Consider the following 16,926-nt stretch of genomic DNA (forward strand, 5'->3'; position numbering starts at 1 on the left):
AACCAAGCTTGGGGGCCCTTGGGTGGGGTCAAAGTGGAGGAGGAGCTGACTGTTGGGTGGGAAGCCGCTTGCCCAGGCCCCTGGATTCTTGGCAAGACACAGGGTGAGGAGGTGAGAGTCAGTGGTCAGAAGAGCCATCAGATGGGCACTCTATGACCGGCATCCAAACACTGGCGGAGAAGGTCTGGATGCAGGCCTGGTTCTGATTGCTCCTCTGGTTTTCAGGACATGGCAATGGCAATGGCCCCGGGTGGCCAGAGAAGCTCTGACACAGAGCATGGTCTTCTCCGGACCCTGCCTTCCAGGTGGACAGCCTCCCTCTTGCTGGTCTGAGCACAGTCACTCTGAGAGCCGAGAAGTTTTGTCCAAAGACCAGTCCCACTCCCCCTGTTGTGACCCGGCTTCCCAGCTCACGGGGAATTCGGCCTCCTGAGACAGTCCAGTCATTCTTACCGTGGGTCACCTCCTCCCACCCCACCTGGGCCACCCTTACCCGGTCTGGGAGCAGGGTGGAGGTGTGAACATCTGTGTATTCCATGACTGCGAGGTCAGGTCCCTTTCTCTCTGTCCATGGGAGTGAGGCCCATCAGCATGGGATGGGGTGCCCTTGGGCTACAGGCTCCCATTTGGGGGGCTGCAGTTTGAGGAGACCTTTCCTGAGGCTAGGAAGGACTCGGGCTCTGCCTCCGTGGGCAGCTGGGAAGCCCGGCCCCCCTGGCACTCCGGGCTGTCATAGAAGGACAGGAGGCGGAAGGAGGGGCGCAGCTCCCCCTGGATGCTGTCCAGGATGTGCGTGAAGGAGGGGCGAAGGCGTGGGTTCTGCTGCCAGCAGCGGCTCATCAGCTCCTGCCTGGTGGAGAGGGGAGGTATCAGGAGAGTCCAGAGACGCAGTCTCACCTGGGCCTCCTGCACCGGTTGGTGGGGCTCGGGGATTGTCTGGAAAGGACCAGGGGCGAGGGAATGGCATGTCTAACGTGGGGGGCGGGAGGGTATAGATGGTGGTGAAGGAGCCATAGGCAGAGTAGGTAAGCACACGGCTGCTAACTGAAAGGCCAGTGAGTAGAACCCAGCTGCTCATGGGAGAAAAGGCCTGGTGCTCTGCTCCCAGAAGGCCGAGGGCCCAGGAAGGCCTGGGGGGCAGTTCTACTCTGTCCTTGGGGGTCACTCTGAGTTGGAATCATCTCAAAGGCACTCACGGCAAAGCTGTGGGGGAAGCGTCATTAGAGCCACTGAGGCACGACCAAGTGGGATGAGGAAGAGGTAAGATGAGGTGACTTACAGTTGAGGGGGACAGCCCTCCAGCTCTTCGAGGATCCCACCATCCATGACAAATTTGAGCACCTGCTCATTGGACAGGCCCTGGTAGGGCTGTTCGGCCAAGGTCACGATCTCCCAGAGTACCACACCGAACGACCTGCCAGGTGTGCAGGGGAGCATGAGGCCAGCACCCTTGCCCCGCTCAGTGCACCCAGAGGGAGAATAGTGTCCAGCCCCTCCCGAGATCCCAGACCCCGCTTCCCTGATCCCACGCCCCACATGCCCTGAGCCCGTGCACCCTGGAGTCCCCACCAGACATCCGAGTGAGTGGTGAAGATTCCGTCTTTGAGAGACTCGGGGGCCATCCAGCGCACAGGCAACAGTCCCTTCCCGCCCTTGCGGTAATAATCGGTCTCATACACGTTCCGAGTCATCCCGAAGTCTGGAGAGTGAGGGGGCAGGAGTGTGGAGGAGAAGAGCGATGCCCCATCCTTCTCCGCCTCCATGCTCTCCAAGAGTCTGGAATGTAAGTTCTCAGAAGACCCCCCCAGGGGATGGACCCCACCCCAGCCCCTCTGTCCCAACAAGAAGAGCCTGAAGCTGGCTTGGGAGTGATCTGTAAACGATCTCATGGGATGTGGGTTAGGCCCAGATCTCCTGACACCTAGTGTAGGGAGGCCCCTCTACTCTTCAAGCTGCCCCTCCACCCCCCACCTGGTACCCTCTGTACCCCCAATCTTGACAGTGAAGTCCTGCGACACCATACAGTTGCGGGCCGCCAGGTCTCGGTGCACAAACTTGTTGGCGGCAAGGTATGCCATGCCGTCTGCGATCTCCCCAGCCATCTGGATCATATCCCCCAGCGCAGGCTGTGGGAGCCCGGGGTTGTTCTGGGGCCAAGAGCGAGGGCTGGTGAAGGCTCTGGGAGGCTGCACTCCTGCCCCAAGACTGCCCCCCACCACGGTCACCCCCAGCACTGGGAGAAGAACACCAGGGCCTTGGGACCTGGGTCCTCCTGACCCCACCTCTGCCTCGGGCCGCAGAGATCGCAGGTAGCTCTTGAGGTCCCCATGGGTCATTAACTCCATGATGACCAGCGTTGGCTGGCCTTGGGACACCACACCCAGGAGACATACCTATGATGAATAAAGGGACTGGTTGCAGGTCACCCCCCTCCCCATCCCCTCACCTCCACCACCTCTCCTTAATCTACCTGGCCGAGGCCTTGATTCACAGTGACCCCAAACAGACCCAGACACCAACTCTGACTGGATCCCAAACCATGGCTATAGCCCTAACCCTAACAAAGACTCTAATGAACCCTAATCCATGACCTTGATCAGATCTGTCTGTGAACTTGGCCCAACCTTGACCTTGATCTCAATTGTAACCACAAGAAAGATAATAGACACCAATATTGGCTCCAGTGATGACGGATCTCAGCCCTATTCATGACCTTACCATGGCCGTTTGTTTTTTAAAATGTTAGTAAATCATGTTATTGGGGGCTGTTACGGCTCTTATCATAATCCATACATGAGTTACATCAAGCACATGTGTACATATCGTGGCCCTGTTTTGATGCTGAGCCCAACTGTGACCTCACTCTTATGGGAATCCTAATCACAGTCCCAATCCTGACTGACTGGGCTCTGACCTCATCCCTGACCCTTTGTCCTCATCAGATGACCTCTACCTTAACGGTGACCCTGACAGTGCTCCCGATCTCCCCTTACCACGTGGTGACACTTGAATGCCTTCATAACAGACGCCTCCTTGAGGAATTCAATGCGTTCCCGTGGGCTGGCCAACTCGTTCACCGTCTTCAGAGCTACAGGCGTGGGCTCCTCTCCAGCCTCAAGTCCTCGGGCCAGTCCCTCATACACCATCCCAAAAGAGCCCTGGCCCAGTTCCCGGATGATGGAGATCTGCTCTCGGGGCACCTCCCACTCATCAGGGATGTACACTGGGAGACAGGGGTGGGGTGTCACAGACCAGGATGCTGCTCACTGCTGTGCTCCCTCCCACCCCCCACCAGCTTCCCCTGACCTCTTCAGAAGGCCATCTTCTGCAAAAAGGCCTCTGTGTCCCACCCACCCGGTCCCCAGCCCCCAGACCTACTATTGGAGGCGCTAAAGTACTCCGGATTCACAGAGGTATACAGGGTGCTGTTTCTGCAATGAGAGGTGAAGTCAGGTGAGAAGGGTCCCCAGGAAGGCAGGAGCAGAGTCAGAGGACAAGAGACATTACTAAGCAGCACACCCCCAAATGCAGTTCAGGGTACTCCTGGGCGACCCTAAGAACCCTAAGCCAGTCTTGGTCCTGGTCCTGGAATCTGATGGGTCTGTAGGCTCCCCCCACCCCCACCCAGCCCCACCACTCAGGTAGCCCCGCCCCACCACTCAGGTAGCCCCGCCCCACCACTCAGGTAGCCCCTAGTGCCATCTAATCATTTCCCTCTTCTATTCACTCCAGGAGAACCTAACACCACCACCACCACTCTGGGTGTGTGGGTGTGGGGGGGGCAGTCCCCTTCCTTTCCCCCTGCTGTGGCAGGACCACCTCCATTATTTCTCACTTTGGGCTGAAAGCGGGGTGGCCAGTACTCCCCCGGACACTCAGAACTGGCTTTCCTGGGATGCAGGAGTTTCACTGCTAAAACCAGGGACAGCCCAGGCACACCAGGGCAAGCTGGTCTCCAAGGGCACAGTGAGGGACTGCGCTGAATCTTTCAGCCAGCTCGCCCCCACCCCCAAGCCCGCCCCTGCTAAGGCGGGATGAAGGCTCAAGGGAGAAGAGGGAGGGGAAGTGCTGGGGCTTGTCACCACCTCTTCTTGCCGTAGAAGAAACCGAGGGCAGCAAGGACGATGAGCAGCATGAGCCCCACCGGGGTGACTGTGAGGAGCACGTATAGCCCGCCAGAGTCCTCCTCCTCTGCGGGTGATAGGACAGGGTCAGCGCGCAGTGCAAGGCGGAGCCCTCAGAGGACAGGTGGGGGCGGGGATGGTGGGAGTGTGGACTGCAGCAGGCTCCTGGGGTAGGGGTTCATGTGCATCTGTTTCAGGGTACAGGTGTGACACAGAGGCTGTGTGTACCTGGACCAGGGATGTAGAAGGCGACACTCTCTGTCCAGGAGCCATTGCCAGCCAGCGAGGTGGCTCGAACCCTGGCAGAGTAGTTTCCAGGGGGCAACAGGGCCAGATGGACTCCCCCAGACTTAGCATATCGTAGGCGGGACACGCACAGCACCGTGGCCTCCTGCAGGAACACAGGGGACTGGCTGGGCATGGGGCTTCAGGTGCCAACCTCGGCTGGAACAGAGGGGTCCCCGGAGTACCTACTTCTCCAGAGCGGCGGTACTTGATCTCGTACTTGACGATGAGTCCATTGGGGTCGGGCGGCTCCAGCCAGCGGAGGAGGACGCTGCTCTTGCTCGCCGCCTCCCACACCACCTTCCCCGGGATTCCATCCGCCTCTCCTGCGGGAGGGACACCCGGAAGCCGGGCCACAGATCGTTCTCAGCCTCAAGTTCAAACCCAAGGTTTGGGCGAAGCAGGGCGGTTCCGGGATGGTGGAAATCGGGTGTAACAGTGAAGAGGGGCCCTGAAGGCAATGGGGAATCAACCCGGCTCGGCACCCCCTTTTGGTGGGGGGTGGAAGGTCAGAGGGGGAAGGTCGAGGTCACCTACTGTGGGGCATGGTCCGGGCAAAGACAAAGGTGGCCGCGCTGCAGCCCACGGTGTGCGCCGCGTGGTTGCAGGCATGGATGTCGATGCGGTATTCCGTGAAGTGGCGCAGGCCGCTGAGCACCGCTCGCTCCCGGGGCACTTTGTCCTCTTGGATCTCGAAATCCGAGCTGTTCCCTCCTAGTCGAGGGGTCCCTGCGGCCCGGCGGTACCTGCCGGGGTCCCTGGGGAAAGGAGAAGGTCAGTCCCAGAGTCCAGTCTAGGGAGCCCCGCCCCTCCGCCCCCAGCTCCGCCCCCGCTCACCTTTGGGGTGAGCTCTTGTGAATGGATGTCACTTTCCAAGGGGATCTGGGGAGGCCAATGAGGGGACGTGTCAGGGCCTCCCCGAACACACCCCGTGCCCTCTCTGCAGACAGACCATCCTCAAAGCCTACCCAACCCGGGCCCGCCTCACGCTCGGGTTCCGCCTGCACACGCCCCGCTCCCAGGCCCCGCCCAGAAGCCGCCCCGGGACCCGCGCCGCACTTGGGGATGGTGATGGCATTGTGCAGGAAGTTTTCGAACTTCTTCTGGAACGAGGCCTCTTGCGCCTCCAGCGGGGGAACGACCTGCCGGGGAGGTGGGTGCTGGCAAGGGCAGCAGCCCGGCTCCACCTCGGCCTCGAGCTCCCCGTCTTCGCGGTCGAAGCGGGGGTCGCTGTTGCTGGTGGGCAGGCGCAGGCCTGGCGCGGCGGCAGGGAGGGGTTAGAGTCGGAGGGCGCCCGCGCCCGCGCCCCTCCCCAGCCCGGTCTTGCCCCCTGCGCACCGCGGTGGCAGTAGTCGTTGAGGTAAAGGTCGCCGTCCTCTGCCAGTCGCTGCCACAGCACCAGGTAGTAGGTGATGTTCCCGTTGCGCTGGGTCGGGGGCTTCCAGCGCACCAGCAGGTGGGAGGAGGAGTTGGATGTGGAGATGACGTCCTGCGGCACTGTGGGTGCTGGGTGGGCGAGGAGGGGGCAGCTCAGAAGCCCCGGGCCTCCCAACCACTCTGCTAATGGGCCTCCTAGGGGCCCTTCTACCCTGTCATATGGGGACGCTATGAGAGGGCTTAGACTAGGTAGCAGTGAGTGGGAGTCTAACCACCCTACCTGCTCTCCAGGAATGCCTCATTCTCACCTTCTGTGCTGGGTCCCTCCAAAGTCTGCAGCTTACCTGCCGGCAGCGTTCGCAGGTACACAATGGGGCTCTGGGCTCCTTGGTGGGGGCTGTCCTCAGCGGTGGTCAGCGTAATGGCCCGCACAAACACTGCATACTGTGTCCAGGGCTTGAGTGGGGCCAGGGTCACTCCTGGTTCCTGGGTGCGGCTTAGGGGCAGCTCCACATCTAGCAGGTTCCAGCTCTGGGTCCCACAGGCGTCTGGCCCCACGTGCTCTGTGGCATTCTGGAATGGGCTGGACATCCCATTTGAGAGGTGAGGACCAAGGGAAGGCATCCGTTCCTAGCACCACCCACTTCTCGAAATCACCACAGGCATGTCATTATCATTCGGCTCCCAGTGGGCATGAGCAGAGTCATGGCTCCAGAGCGGGTGCTGTGATATCTATGCCCCAATCAAATGTGCAATGAAATAGCACCTCATCGCTTAGCAGCCACATATCTTTCATTGTAGACATCCAACTAGAAGGGTCTGAGAATCCCCTCTCCTAGGAAGCTCACCCCCCACCCCCAGGTCCATTCCCACTCAAAGCAGCCCTAGGGGACAGAACAGAACTCCCCCCCTTGGGTTTCCAAAAATTTCAAATCTTTGCAGGAGCAGGCAACCTCCTCTTCCTCCTGAGGAGCAACTGGTGAGTTTGAACCGCTGCCCTTGTGACTAGCAGCTCGTTGTATAACCCATGAATGGATTTTGAAGTCCTGGGCGCTTTCCAAACCATCGGTGTAGTTTTGTGCATGTTTCTGTTTTAGGAAGAGGGTTCCTAGCTTCCAGCAGCTTCTGAAACAAGCTAGTGATCCCAAGTGGCCAAGATCCAGTATCACAGGGAAGTTAATTCGGGCCAGAGACAACTCGTACTAGCTGCCTGGAGACCAGGGCAGGGGCAGGCTTGGGACAGAAGGGGGGCTGCTTCTTGGGGAAGATGAAAGTGGAAGATGGGGAGATGTCGAGGAGAAAGCGGGGGTACCATACTGGAGTTCAGGCTATTTCTTTGGATAGGACAAAACCAAATCCACTACCAGTGAGCGGATTCTGAGTCAGCGACCCCTGGAGGCTAGAGTAAAACCAGAGTCTCTGTGGTTTTGGTGGGGCACGATGCCTTGGGTGGGTTTGGGTGTCCCTGAGGGGGATCCACAGCCACACACAAGGCAGTGTCACGAGAGGAGCTACCTGAAGAAGCCCACCCGTCCCCTGCCTCTGAGGACTCTTGGCCTGGGTGTATGGATAGACACAGGCTGGGTATTTCTCAGACTGGTCCATAGATCAGCTGCCTCAGTCTCACCTGGGAGTTTGTTAGAATTACAGATTCCTGGGTTCCACCTAGAACTAACTGAAGCAGAAAGTATGGGGTGGGGGCCCTTGAATCTGTATTTAAGAAAGTCTCCAGCTCCTCATTGCAACAGATTTCCATTCCCTCAGGGAACACCCAGGAGCATTTGAGCAGATCTAGCTCTGACTTCCTTCCTTCCCCCTCTCCGGCCAGCGCCTCTGCTAGTGGACAACCCAGCCTGTCTCTACTTTAATGCAAGCCCCGCGGTGCCCACTCTCCATCTACCCGAGGCTGCCTGCCATCCAACACCCATCTCTCTTCCCTGGGGATTTCTACTTTTGATGCTAGCCATACTTTTGGAGAAGTCTAACTATCCCTCCCACTGGGGGGTCAGTCCACTCCAAGAAGCAGCTAGTCCCTGGCGACCGGCTCCCTCCCTGCTTCAGGCTTTAATGAAAAGCTGGCAGAGCTGCTGATAAAACTGGCCAAATTAGTGGGCACGACCCAAACCGCTGCCCGGGCAGAAGCATGTGGTCAGTGTAGAATATTAGCATAGTGAATTGAGGCTTAATTATCCAACGCTTCCCAGCGGGGCACCTCTCCTGTGCTCCAGAAGCCCCATTTGACTTGATGAGGGGAGACTGAGGCACAGAGGAAGGACGATGGTGGGGAAGGGGTTGGAAGGCCTGGGCCTTCTAACGGAGTGCTATCAGGGGTCCTCGCAGCTCTCCACAGCCCTGCGGGCCTAAACTCGCGCTCGCCCGCTGCAGCTAAGAAACTGACCCGGCCCTGCCCCTGACCCCTCCCCGTCCAGCGCAGGCCCCGCCCCCGGCACTCACGACTCCCGGTAGTACACGATGAAGCTCAGCAGGTCGCGCGCCTCCAGCGGCTCGTAGCGCTCCCAGCGCAGCAGGATGCGGTCGGCCTCCGTCACGTTGGAGACGAAGCGCAGGGTGCGCGTCTGGCCTGGGCGGGGCAAGGGGCGAACACCTGCTCCCAGTCGCTCTCGCTGCTCGCTCGAACCTCCTCCCCGCAAACTCCCATCCCCACCCCGCCGCATCGCGTCTCTGGCGTGGCCGCGGGTGGGAACCTCTCCCGCGGACCCCTCGGAGCGCCCGCCCCCTCCCTCCCGCCAGGATGCGCGCGCCTGGGGGGTCTCGGTGTGCGCGCATCTGCGTGGGTGTGTCTCGGCCCGTGTCTCTCCTGGCGGGGCTGCCCGCTCTGGCGTCAGGGTCGGGGCCTCACAGGCAGCACGGTCTCCGTTGGTGCGGGGGTTGATCTCCGCCTTGTTCTGCCGCCCCCGCGTGCCCGTCACCTCTTCCAACCGGTAGATGTGCTCCAGGCAGAGGCGCGGGTTGAAGGCGAAGTAGATCTTGCCCACGGGAATGGTGAGCCCAGCGGCCACCCAGGGGCCCAGCTGCTGCAGGTTCTGGTTGTCCAGCACGTACAGAGTGTAGTTCCTAGGAAAGGCCAAGGCACCCTGATCAGCGCAGGGGGTGAGGGCAAGAGGGTGGGGCAGGGGGCACGGGGTGGCTTATGGGCCTCCAGAAGGAGCTGGGTGGGAGCCACAGGCCCTCACACTTCTGGCAGAATATGCTGGCGGGCAAGTGGAGGGCGTGTCATGTGCTGTGGGGGCCTCCTCGTGGAGCAGAGGGTACCCCCCCACCCCGTGCTCACCTGCTGCCATTACGGGTGAAGCTTGGTGGGCACTGGGCCACGCAGCTGCCCCCGTGGATGCCATGCCAAAGAGAACCAGAGTAGCTGAACCCCCTTCCCCGAGTCACATGGTAGGTGGCAGCGCCCAGGTTCTCCACTATTGCTCGGGGGAAGTGTTGGCGGTGACAGTGAGGGATGAAGGAGGGGCTGGACAGAGACCTGCTCTGACCCCTTACCCATCCACCATGACGTCCCCCCGAATGAGCTTGAGGTTCTTGAAGAAGCCCAGGGACACGAGGGCAAAGGAGTGCTTGATTTTGAGGAAGCCGGTGATGGTCTCCACCAGCCCCAGGCTGGGCTGTAGCTCCGGCTCCAGGTTGTCTGGGGAGGGGGAAGGCAGGCTGGAGCTTGGGCTCAGGAAGGTGGGCACCCAGGAAGTGGGCCTTTGGGGCTGGGGCCCAGGGCAATCAAAAGTGAGGTTTTAGTGGGGTCATTTTAAGGGGCATGACCCGGAAGGAAGGGGGTGGAGGGGTGTGACCTTTCGGAAGATACTGACAGCCCTGGCGCAGGTTGAGGATGAGGCTCCCCTCCACGTGGGTGCAGCCCACCAGCTCTTGCGCGGTGTGGACAGAGTCAATGGTCTTGGTGCCCACCTTGCATTCCTTGGGGCACAGGCCCTCACACTTCTGGCAGAATATGCTGGCGGGCAAGTGGAGGGAGTGTCATGAGCTGTGGGGGCTTCCTCGTGGTGGAGCAGAGGGTGCCCCCACCCACCCCGTGCTCACCTGCTGCTATTACGGGTGAAGCCTGGCGGGCACTGGGCCAGGCAGCTGCCCCCGTGGATGCCAAAAGTAGAGGCTCGGCCAGGCACAGAGCGCAGGCTGGCACAGTGCTCCACAGTGACACAGCGCCAAGATTCGTGCTGGTAGGTACCTGGAGGGCAGGCCTGGTGGCAGGCACCCTGGAAGTAGAGGTGGCGGCAGGCCACACAGGCACGGGGGTCTTCGGGCCGGCTGCAGCCCCCCAGACATTCCGTGTGGCAGCACTCACCTCCCACCGTGCAGGCCAGCCCATGAGGGCACGGGCACACTGTGGGCAGAGGACAGTGTCAGACCTGACCCAACCCCGCCTCAGGCCTCACTCAACTAGCCTGTTCTGATTCGTGGTGGCCCTGTAGGGGAGAAGAGAACTGCCCTTTGGGTTTCTGAGGCTGTAAATCTTTACAGTAGTTAAGTAGTAGCCTCATCTTTCTCCCGTGGAGCAGCAGGTAGATTCAAACTGCTAACCTCGGGTTAAGCAGCCCAATATATAATCCACTCCTAACACAATCCTAGCCCCATGTTCCTCCTCCCAGGAACATTCTTGGGGTATAAAACAAAAACAAACCCCCAAACAAAAAAAACTCAAAACTAAACTCTGCCTGTGGAGCCCATTCTGGCTCGTGCCAACCTTGTAAAACTGCCCCTGTGGGTTTCCGAGACTGTAACTCTTTATGAGAGCGAAGCACCTCAATCTGGGCGGCTGAAATGGTTTCAAACTGTTGACCTTGTGGTTAGTAGCTCAACTTGTAACCACAACACTACCAGGACTCCCAGTCTGCAGCCAAACGACAGTCCAGACGACAGTGACTGCTGACTGGGTGTCCCTCAGATAGGAGTTCTGGAGGGCCAGCACCCTCCCACCATGGCTTGTCAGGGAGGGGCTGGTTGAACTCAGGACAGAGCAATGACCTTGTCCATTAGGACAGCTGTTCTCCAGCCTGCTGGCCTGTCTGGGTCTGGTGCCCAGAGCATCGCTGGGCACAGTGCCAGAGTGGACCAGCCGCTTTCTTTTGAACAGTTAGGCCCGGGCAAGGTGGACCTGACCACCATGGTTGCCCTGCCCATTCTGCCCATCCTTCCTGCCTCCTCAGCTCCCAGTCCCAGGCAGGAGGCAGCCCCTAGCCACAGAGGGTGGGTGTGGGCCAAGTGCATAGTGGCAGCTGATGTCTGTGGAGTGATACAGGGGCCGGGGCCCCAGCTGGGTGTGTTGACACCATACACTGGAGGACTTGCAGCGCCTTGTATTTACAGCCAACAGGGAGGAGGCCAGAAGGATACAGCAGGGATCTGGTTACCCCGCTGCCCTGAGGGGATGGGGGGTGGGGCTGGCCTCTAGCAGCTGTGTGGGAAGACAGGACCCCAGACCCCAGATCTGTCGGGCCTCTGAAAGGGATTCCCATCCTCCCCTGTCTCTTTCGCTCTCCCTCCTCCAATAGCTCCATTCAACGTCTCTCCCTGGTTTTTGCTGTACCCATCCCCCCAATCTTCCCACCTCCCCTACCCCCACCCCCGCTCCTTCCTCACATGCATCCTATTTCCTGAGGGAGCTCACCTGTCACCTCTCACCTCCACCCTTCTTCTCCCACCTGGCACCCACCCTGTCCATTACTAGGCTGCCCGCCCAGCTCCACACACCAGGGCAGTAGGCAGTTGTAGAATGAACAGAGAGCTGCTGGCCGGGCCCAGGCCCTGATGAGGCCACTAGATCAGCTCATTGCTCAGAACAGCACTGTGGGTCATTTTACAGAAGAGTAAACTGAGGCAAGGCTAAATGACCAAGCGGGCCGTTGGGCTTTCTACATAAGCACTGCCCGCCCTTACTTTGGTATCCCCACATGCTCACCTGCTCCCTGTAGTCATCTCGTGCCTCCCCTTCCAAAGAAAAAACTAAACACACTGCCATCGAGTCAATCCCGATTCCCAGTGACCTTACAGGACAGGGTAGAACTACCTCTGTGGGTTTCTGAGGCTGTAACCCTGCCCAGGAGTACAAAGCCACTCCTTTTACTCCAGGGGGCAGCTGGTGGTTTTGAACTGCTGACCTTGAAGTTAGCAGTCCATACCCACCACTCTATACCCTACTGAGCCACCAGCCTGCCTCTTGAGGCGACACAGCACCTGTTGGCTCCGCCCTCCATGCCCACCTTTCTGGCAGTGGCTGGAGGTCCAGCACCTGTAGTCAGTGTGCCCGTTGAAGGTGGTCCTGGCACAGGGCTCGCCGGCAGCGCCCAGCGTCCCGGGGCACACGTCGGCGCACTCGGCGCCCGGCTTGTTGCCCACGATGTGGTTTGCCCCGGGCGCGGGCTGCAGCAGGCCCCAGTCGATGGTGGAGACGTGGCACAGCTCCTGGTTCTTCTCCACGCGCACTGCGCCCCGCAGCACGGCCCCCAGCGCCGGCAGCCCCACGTCCCGCAGGTGCGGCATCTCGAAGATGACCAGCGCGTAGCCCAGGAAGAGGCGGGTGCCGCGGATGACCGCTAGGTTGGGGAAGAGGTCCCGCAGGCTCTCCAGGCCGTAGACGCGGAAGAGCAGCAGATAATCGGTGACCTGTGTCAGGCGTGGGAAGCTGAGACCTCGGAAGTCCTCCCCAGTGGCCGTGAACATGAGCAGGATCTGCAGGTGGCCCTCCACCACACTGCAGTTATCCAACCGTCGAAGCTCTGCCACCTCCGAGCGGATGTCCAGACTGGGGCACACTGTGGGCACAGGCAGGCAGTCAGCCCAGCCCCGGCCAAGCACCCCTATCTGCCCTGGCAGCTTCCCATGGCCAGAGCCACCCTAGCTATGGGGCATGGGCTCTGCTCTGGGGTGGGGTGACTGACTCCCTGGGCTCCCAAGGCCTCTCTTCAGAGGAGCTCTAAGGGAGCCACCATGAACCAGAGGGCTCCTGACCCCACCCCCACCCACGCTAGCCCACGCCCCTTCTCGATTGACGGCCACTTCCCTTGCAGCCACTGAGAACCCATCCTTGGAGCCATCCTGGACTTTCTGTCCTCAGAGCCCTGGCCTTGCTCTTTCTATATCCCCAGCGCCCAGCACTTACCGTCACTCGTCCTTGCTTCCCCTGTCTCCCACATGTGCTCCCCATTTCTGCTCAGGTCACCTCTCGCTGGTCCCCACTCCCCAAACACGGGTTGGATCATGTCTTTCCTATGCTTAGAGCCTCCCTGCGGTTCCCACTTGCTGGGTGTGCACGGAAAGCCTGGCCACAGCCTGCCCTGCCAGGCCGTGAGTGATGTGGCCCCTGGACCTCTCTGGCTACATCCCTTTCTTCAGCAACACTGACTCAGAACCAAGCCAGTCCCACGGTGGCCATGGGACCTTCGTACTCTCTGTCCCTCCTGGCAGGGCCACTCCTCCCTCCTTCAGGATTTGCTGAGTCTTCTTCTGCGAGGCCTTGTCTGGTCAATCGGTTTAAAATCACAACACCCCCTATCACTCCTCCGACTCTTATTTTGCTCTGAAGCTCTATAATAGGAACGTCACTTGTTTATTTTTCTCATTGTAAGTTCCACCAGGGCAGACATCTGTATAATGCACTGTTCTACCTCTAGTGTCTGGCACAAAATTGGCAATCAATATTGGATGGATGGCTGGGAGGACGGATGGAGGGCTGGGTGGATGGATGCGTTCTGTGGCTGGGAAGCAGTGGGCTGAGCTTCATATATTCCACTTCATCCCAGCCCTAAGAGGGCTAACTGGCTGATCCCTGCACTTGTTTACTCTGGAATGACTCCCCTTTGCCAAAGGTTCAAGCTTCAGCCTGATACTTTGGGGTGTTGGTGAGCTGGTCCCCACTAATTTCTCCAGGTCAGAAGGCACACTCAGCTGGTAACACCCCCTCCCCCTTTATCGTGCAAGCCTCAGGCCCTGCCTGCTCCCCTGACTCCCTGCTCTTCCCTCGTTAATCACTGTCCTTTAGGTTGGGCAGCATGAGTTCCAGCAGGGCAGTCTGTCTCTGTGTCCTTCTCCAAGAAGGGCGCTGTGAGTGTGGGCCTTTTGCTAGTCAGCTCTGTATTCCCTGATGGTGTCCAGTCCAGGTCTGAAAATAATGGGTGCCCGGGGACCATGGCTTGAATCCGTTGACACCTGAGTCTCTAGCCTCCTTCAGATTCAGAGCCCTAGTTCCATTTCCCCACTTTCTCCCTAATGACACCTAGTGGCATTTCCAGAAGGGAGATGGATACCTGGTCCCTGTACTCACTTGATCTCAGGGGCCTTCCATGGCTCCCCATTGCCAAAGAGCCAAATGGGGCACCCTTCAGCCTGGCATTCAGGTCTGGCTCCATCCCTTTCTTCCTATGCAGCCCTTCACTGGCAGGTTCCTGGGGCCCTTCCCTCAGGCTTTGTGTAGGGGGCATGGGGAGGAACCCAGGAGCAAGGCTGACTCCCTGGGGTTTACACACCTTGTCCTGTCTTGTCATTATGGCCCTGAACTTGATTCTGCCCAGCAGCAGAATCATGTGTGTGTGTGCATGCAGACAAAAGTGGAGAGGGAGAGAGAGGAGGGAATGGGAAAACACTTCTGGCCTTTCCTGGTGTGGCCAATCAGGCTTTCTGAGGCAGATGGAGGTGGGGGGGGGGCTTCTCTCAGACGCCCACATGCCACTTCCCAGCCCTCTCCAACCTCTCCAGGGCTCCCCTGATGGGAGTCATTTGGAAAAACAAATGCAAGACCTTCACAGATTAACCCCTGCCTCCCCTCGCTGCCCTGTGATTGCTGTGCAGAGCTGCACTGGGAACAGCACATCTGGGTCTCCTGACCACACGCCCTGCTGGACGTGCTCTGCCCTGACAACCTCCCTCACGGCTGGCATTTGCTGTGCCCCATCTGAACCCTTGGCAGGAGAGGAGGGGAGGAGGGCCTGTGGTGGGGGGACTGTGCCCCCAAGGCCCCCTCTAGGAGGCCTGCATCTTCAGATGTGCATAGTTCCTCTCTGGAGGAAAAGGAGACATCCCTGCTCCCTGGAAGCCCTTAGTCTGAGGGGGGTCACAGGACCCTTCAAGCAGAGACAGGGCCCATCCACCATGGAAGCAGGCTGAGAGCACTGGTCTCAGGCTCTGAAGACCCCCCTCAGCCTGGAGGGGCCTGGCAAGGCTGGGGAAGGTGATGCCTTCTAGCCCTCCCCCTTTGGACTCTTCTATTCCAAAGACTCTTGTCCTCACGCCCCCATGAAAGCCATTTCATCCCCATCTTCCCAACACCCCTCTGAAATCAAATAGGAAGTGTCTGGTCCAGGGTTGGCAGAAAGCAGTTTCCCCAACACCAGCCACTTACCCAGCCTCTCCTGAGCCCTGGGCATGGAGGGCGGGAGGAAGGACCTCATATAGGCCCCTGGACGCAGGAGCTCAGGACCCAGGCTAATTTGGCCCTTCTGAGTCTCAGTTTCCTTTCCACACAATGGCTCCACTTGCTAGTTCTCAGCGACCAGACCCTTTCCCCTCTGTGGCCCCAGCGATGACCTCAGACAACCTCCCAGCCTCATTCCGGTTTGCACTGAGATCGCAGGTTTACAAGTGGGAATCTTCTCATTGCCTCCGAGCCGATTCTGAAGGCAGAGTAGCACTCCCCTGTGGATTTCCAAGACTGTAACTCTTTACGGGAGTAGCAAGGCCCATCTTTCTCCCTGGAAGCACACCTGGTGGTTTCCAATTGAGGGCCTTGTGGCTCTTAGCCCAACGTGCAAACGCACAACTACTACACCACCAGGACAGGGCCATCTCTTCACACACCAACAGGGAACTAACCGGCCTTCCTACTGGGAAGTCCTTCTAACAGCTAATCCCCATTGCAGCACAGAGGATGCTCACAGGTAAACAGAGGTATTGGGCTGGAAGCTCAGTTGTTTGGGCTCCTAGCTCACTGACAGGGCGCCAGCCATGGGTCAGGGAGATGGTGCCAGGGACTCACCCTCCACTGTGTCTAGGCTGAATCCCAAGGACAGGATGGTCACAAGCAGGCATGCTATCCAAAGACAGTTGGGCACTGTCATTGTCCCAGGGCCGGCGCGCCTCCGGCTGGTCCTGTGAGAAGGGTTGGTGGGCCCTAAGAGAGACCTTTCAAGGACAGAGAAGAGTTGTGTGGCGGGGGCAGAGAGACAAGGAATTCAGCACAGAGACGATGGGAGAGAGGGCATGAACAAGAATCAGACACCAAGGCAGTGACTGGCTTCTGGAGACAGAGTGGGAAGGCAGAGACAGAGATGGAGCGGAGATGCAGACAGGCAGTGACCAAGAGAGGCGCAGAGAGGACACCTGGAGAAAATAACAGGGCAAAAAACAGGCCAGGAGCAGGGCCAGCCCTGGGGCCGAGAGGAAGCAGGGAGAGCAAGCGAGGGCAGCTTGAGGCAGCAGAGTGGGGCGATCTGACCCAGCGGCATTGGCATTGAGGGGCTTCTCTTCAGACCCCTCCGAAGGGAGGGACTGACAGACCGCTGGGCTCCAGAGCGCCCAGCTCTCCACGCTGTCTCCGGAGGTGGAGGGGTGTGGCCCAGGCAGACACGGGTTTCTCCAGGACCTGCTCTCTCTCCGCCCCTTCACCTGGCCAAACCAAAATATTTAACCTGACAACTGAGGGAGGTGGGTGGACAGGTCTGTTGGGGAAATAAGGCCAAAGGACAGGGGAGGGGGACTATGGGTAAGAGCTGAGTCCCCCTCCTTTCCCACGGGACCTGGGGTGGTGGTGCCGGGACAGACAGCCAGGCTTACTGCTTGGGCGGGTCAGGGAGCAGGGGATTCTCCTGGACAGGGGCTCTTCTAGGTTCTGCTATTGGGGGTCCTGACACCTGCGGGCTAGGGCTACGTTCCGTTTTGCGGCCCCAGCGGAGCAAAGGCTCTTTGAAAGGCCCAGACATGAAATGTGGCCCCGGAATATTCAAGCCCTGAGACCCTCGGGCCCCTCTGGCCTCCCAGGAGGTCGCTTTTCCTGTCGGGGTGGGGGTGCCTTAGCGGGAGGCTTTGGCTGCGCCCTTGGGTCAAGAGGTGAGAGAGGGTGATCGATCGCAGGGGCCTCCGCCTCTTGTCTGGCGGCCTTTCTGAACTCACGCTC

At 59.5% G+C, this 16,926-nt stretch overlaps 1 protein-coding gene across 1 annotated transcript; it reads right to left on the minus strand.

Annotated features, from left to right (window-relative positions):
• Positions 1 to 612: 612 nt before the first annotated feature.
• On the minus strand, positions 613 to 15,871 carry INSRR (insulin receptor related receptor). The gene is made up of 22 exons (XM_075540759.1): positions 15,790 to 15,871; positions 12,023 to 12,574; positions 9,843 to 10,146; positions 9,614 to 9,756; positions 9,294 to 9,438; positions 8,647 to 8,861; positions 8,241 to 8,367; positions 6,131 to 6,369; positions 5,748 to 5,915; positions 5,469 to 5,664; positions 5,247 to 5,291; positions 4,947 to 5,167; positions 4,599 to 4,735; positions 4,353 to 4,515; positions 4,086 to 4,191; positions 3,379 to 3,431; positions 2,994 to 3,223; positions 2,283 to 2,393; positions 1,988 to 2,147; positions 1,570 to 1,699; positions 1,280 to 1,414; positions 613 to 850 (listed from the first exon to the last, which is right to left on the minus strand). The coding sequence occupies exons 1-22, from the start codon at positions 15,869 to 15,871 to the stop codon at positions 613 to 615; spliced, it is 3,900 nt and encodes a 1,299-aa protein (XP_075396874.1).
• Positions 15,872 to 16,926: the final 1,055 nt, after the last annotated feature.

This window comes from Tenrec ecaudatus, chromosome 1, assembly GCF_050624435.1.
Source record: "Tenrec ecaudatus isolate mTenEca1 chromosome 1, mTenEca1.hap1, whole genome shotgun sequence".
In the NCBI taxonomy this organism is placed as follows: Eukaryota; Metazoa; Chordata; class Mammalia; order Afrosoricida; family Tenrecidae; genus Tenrec; species Tenrec ecaudatus.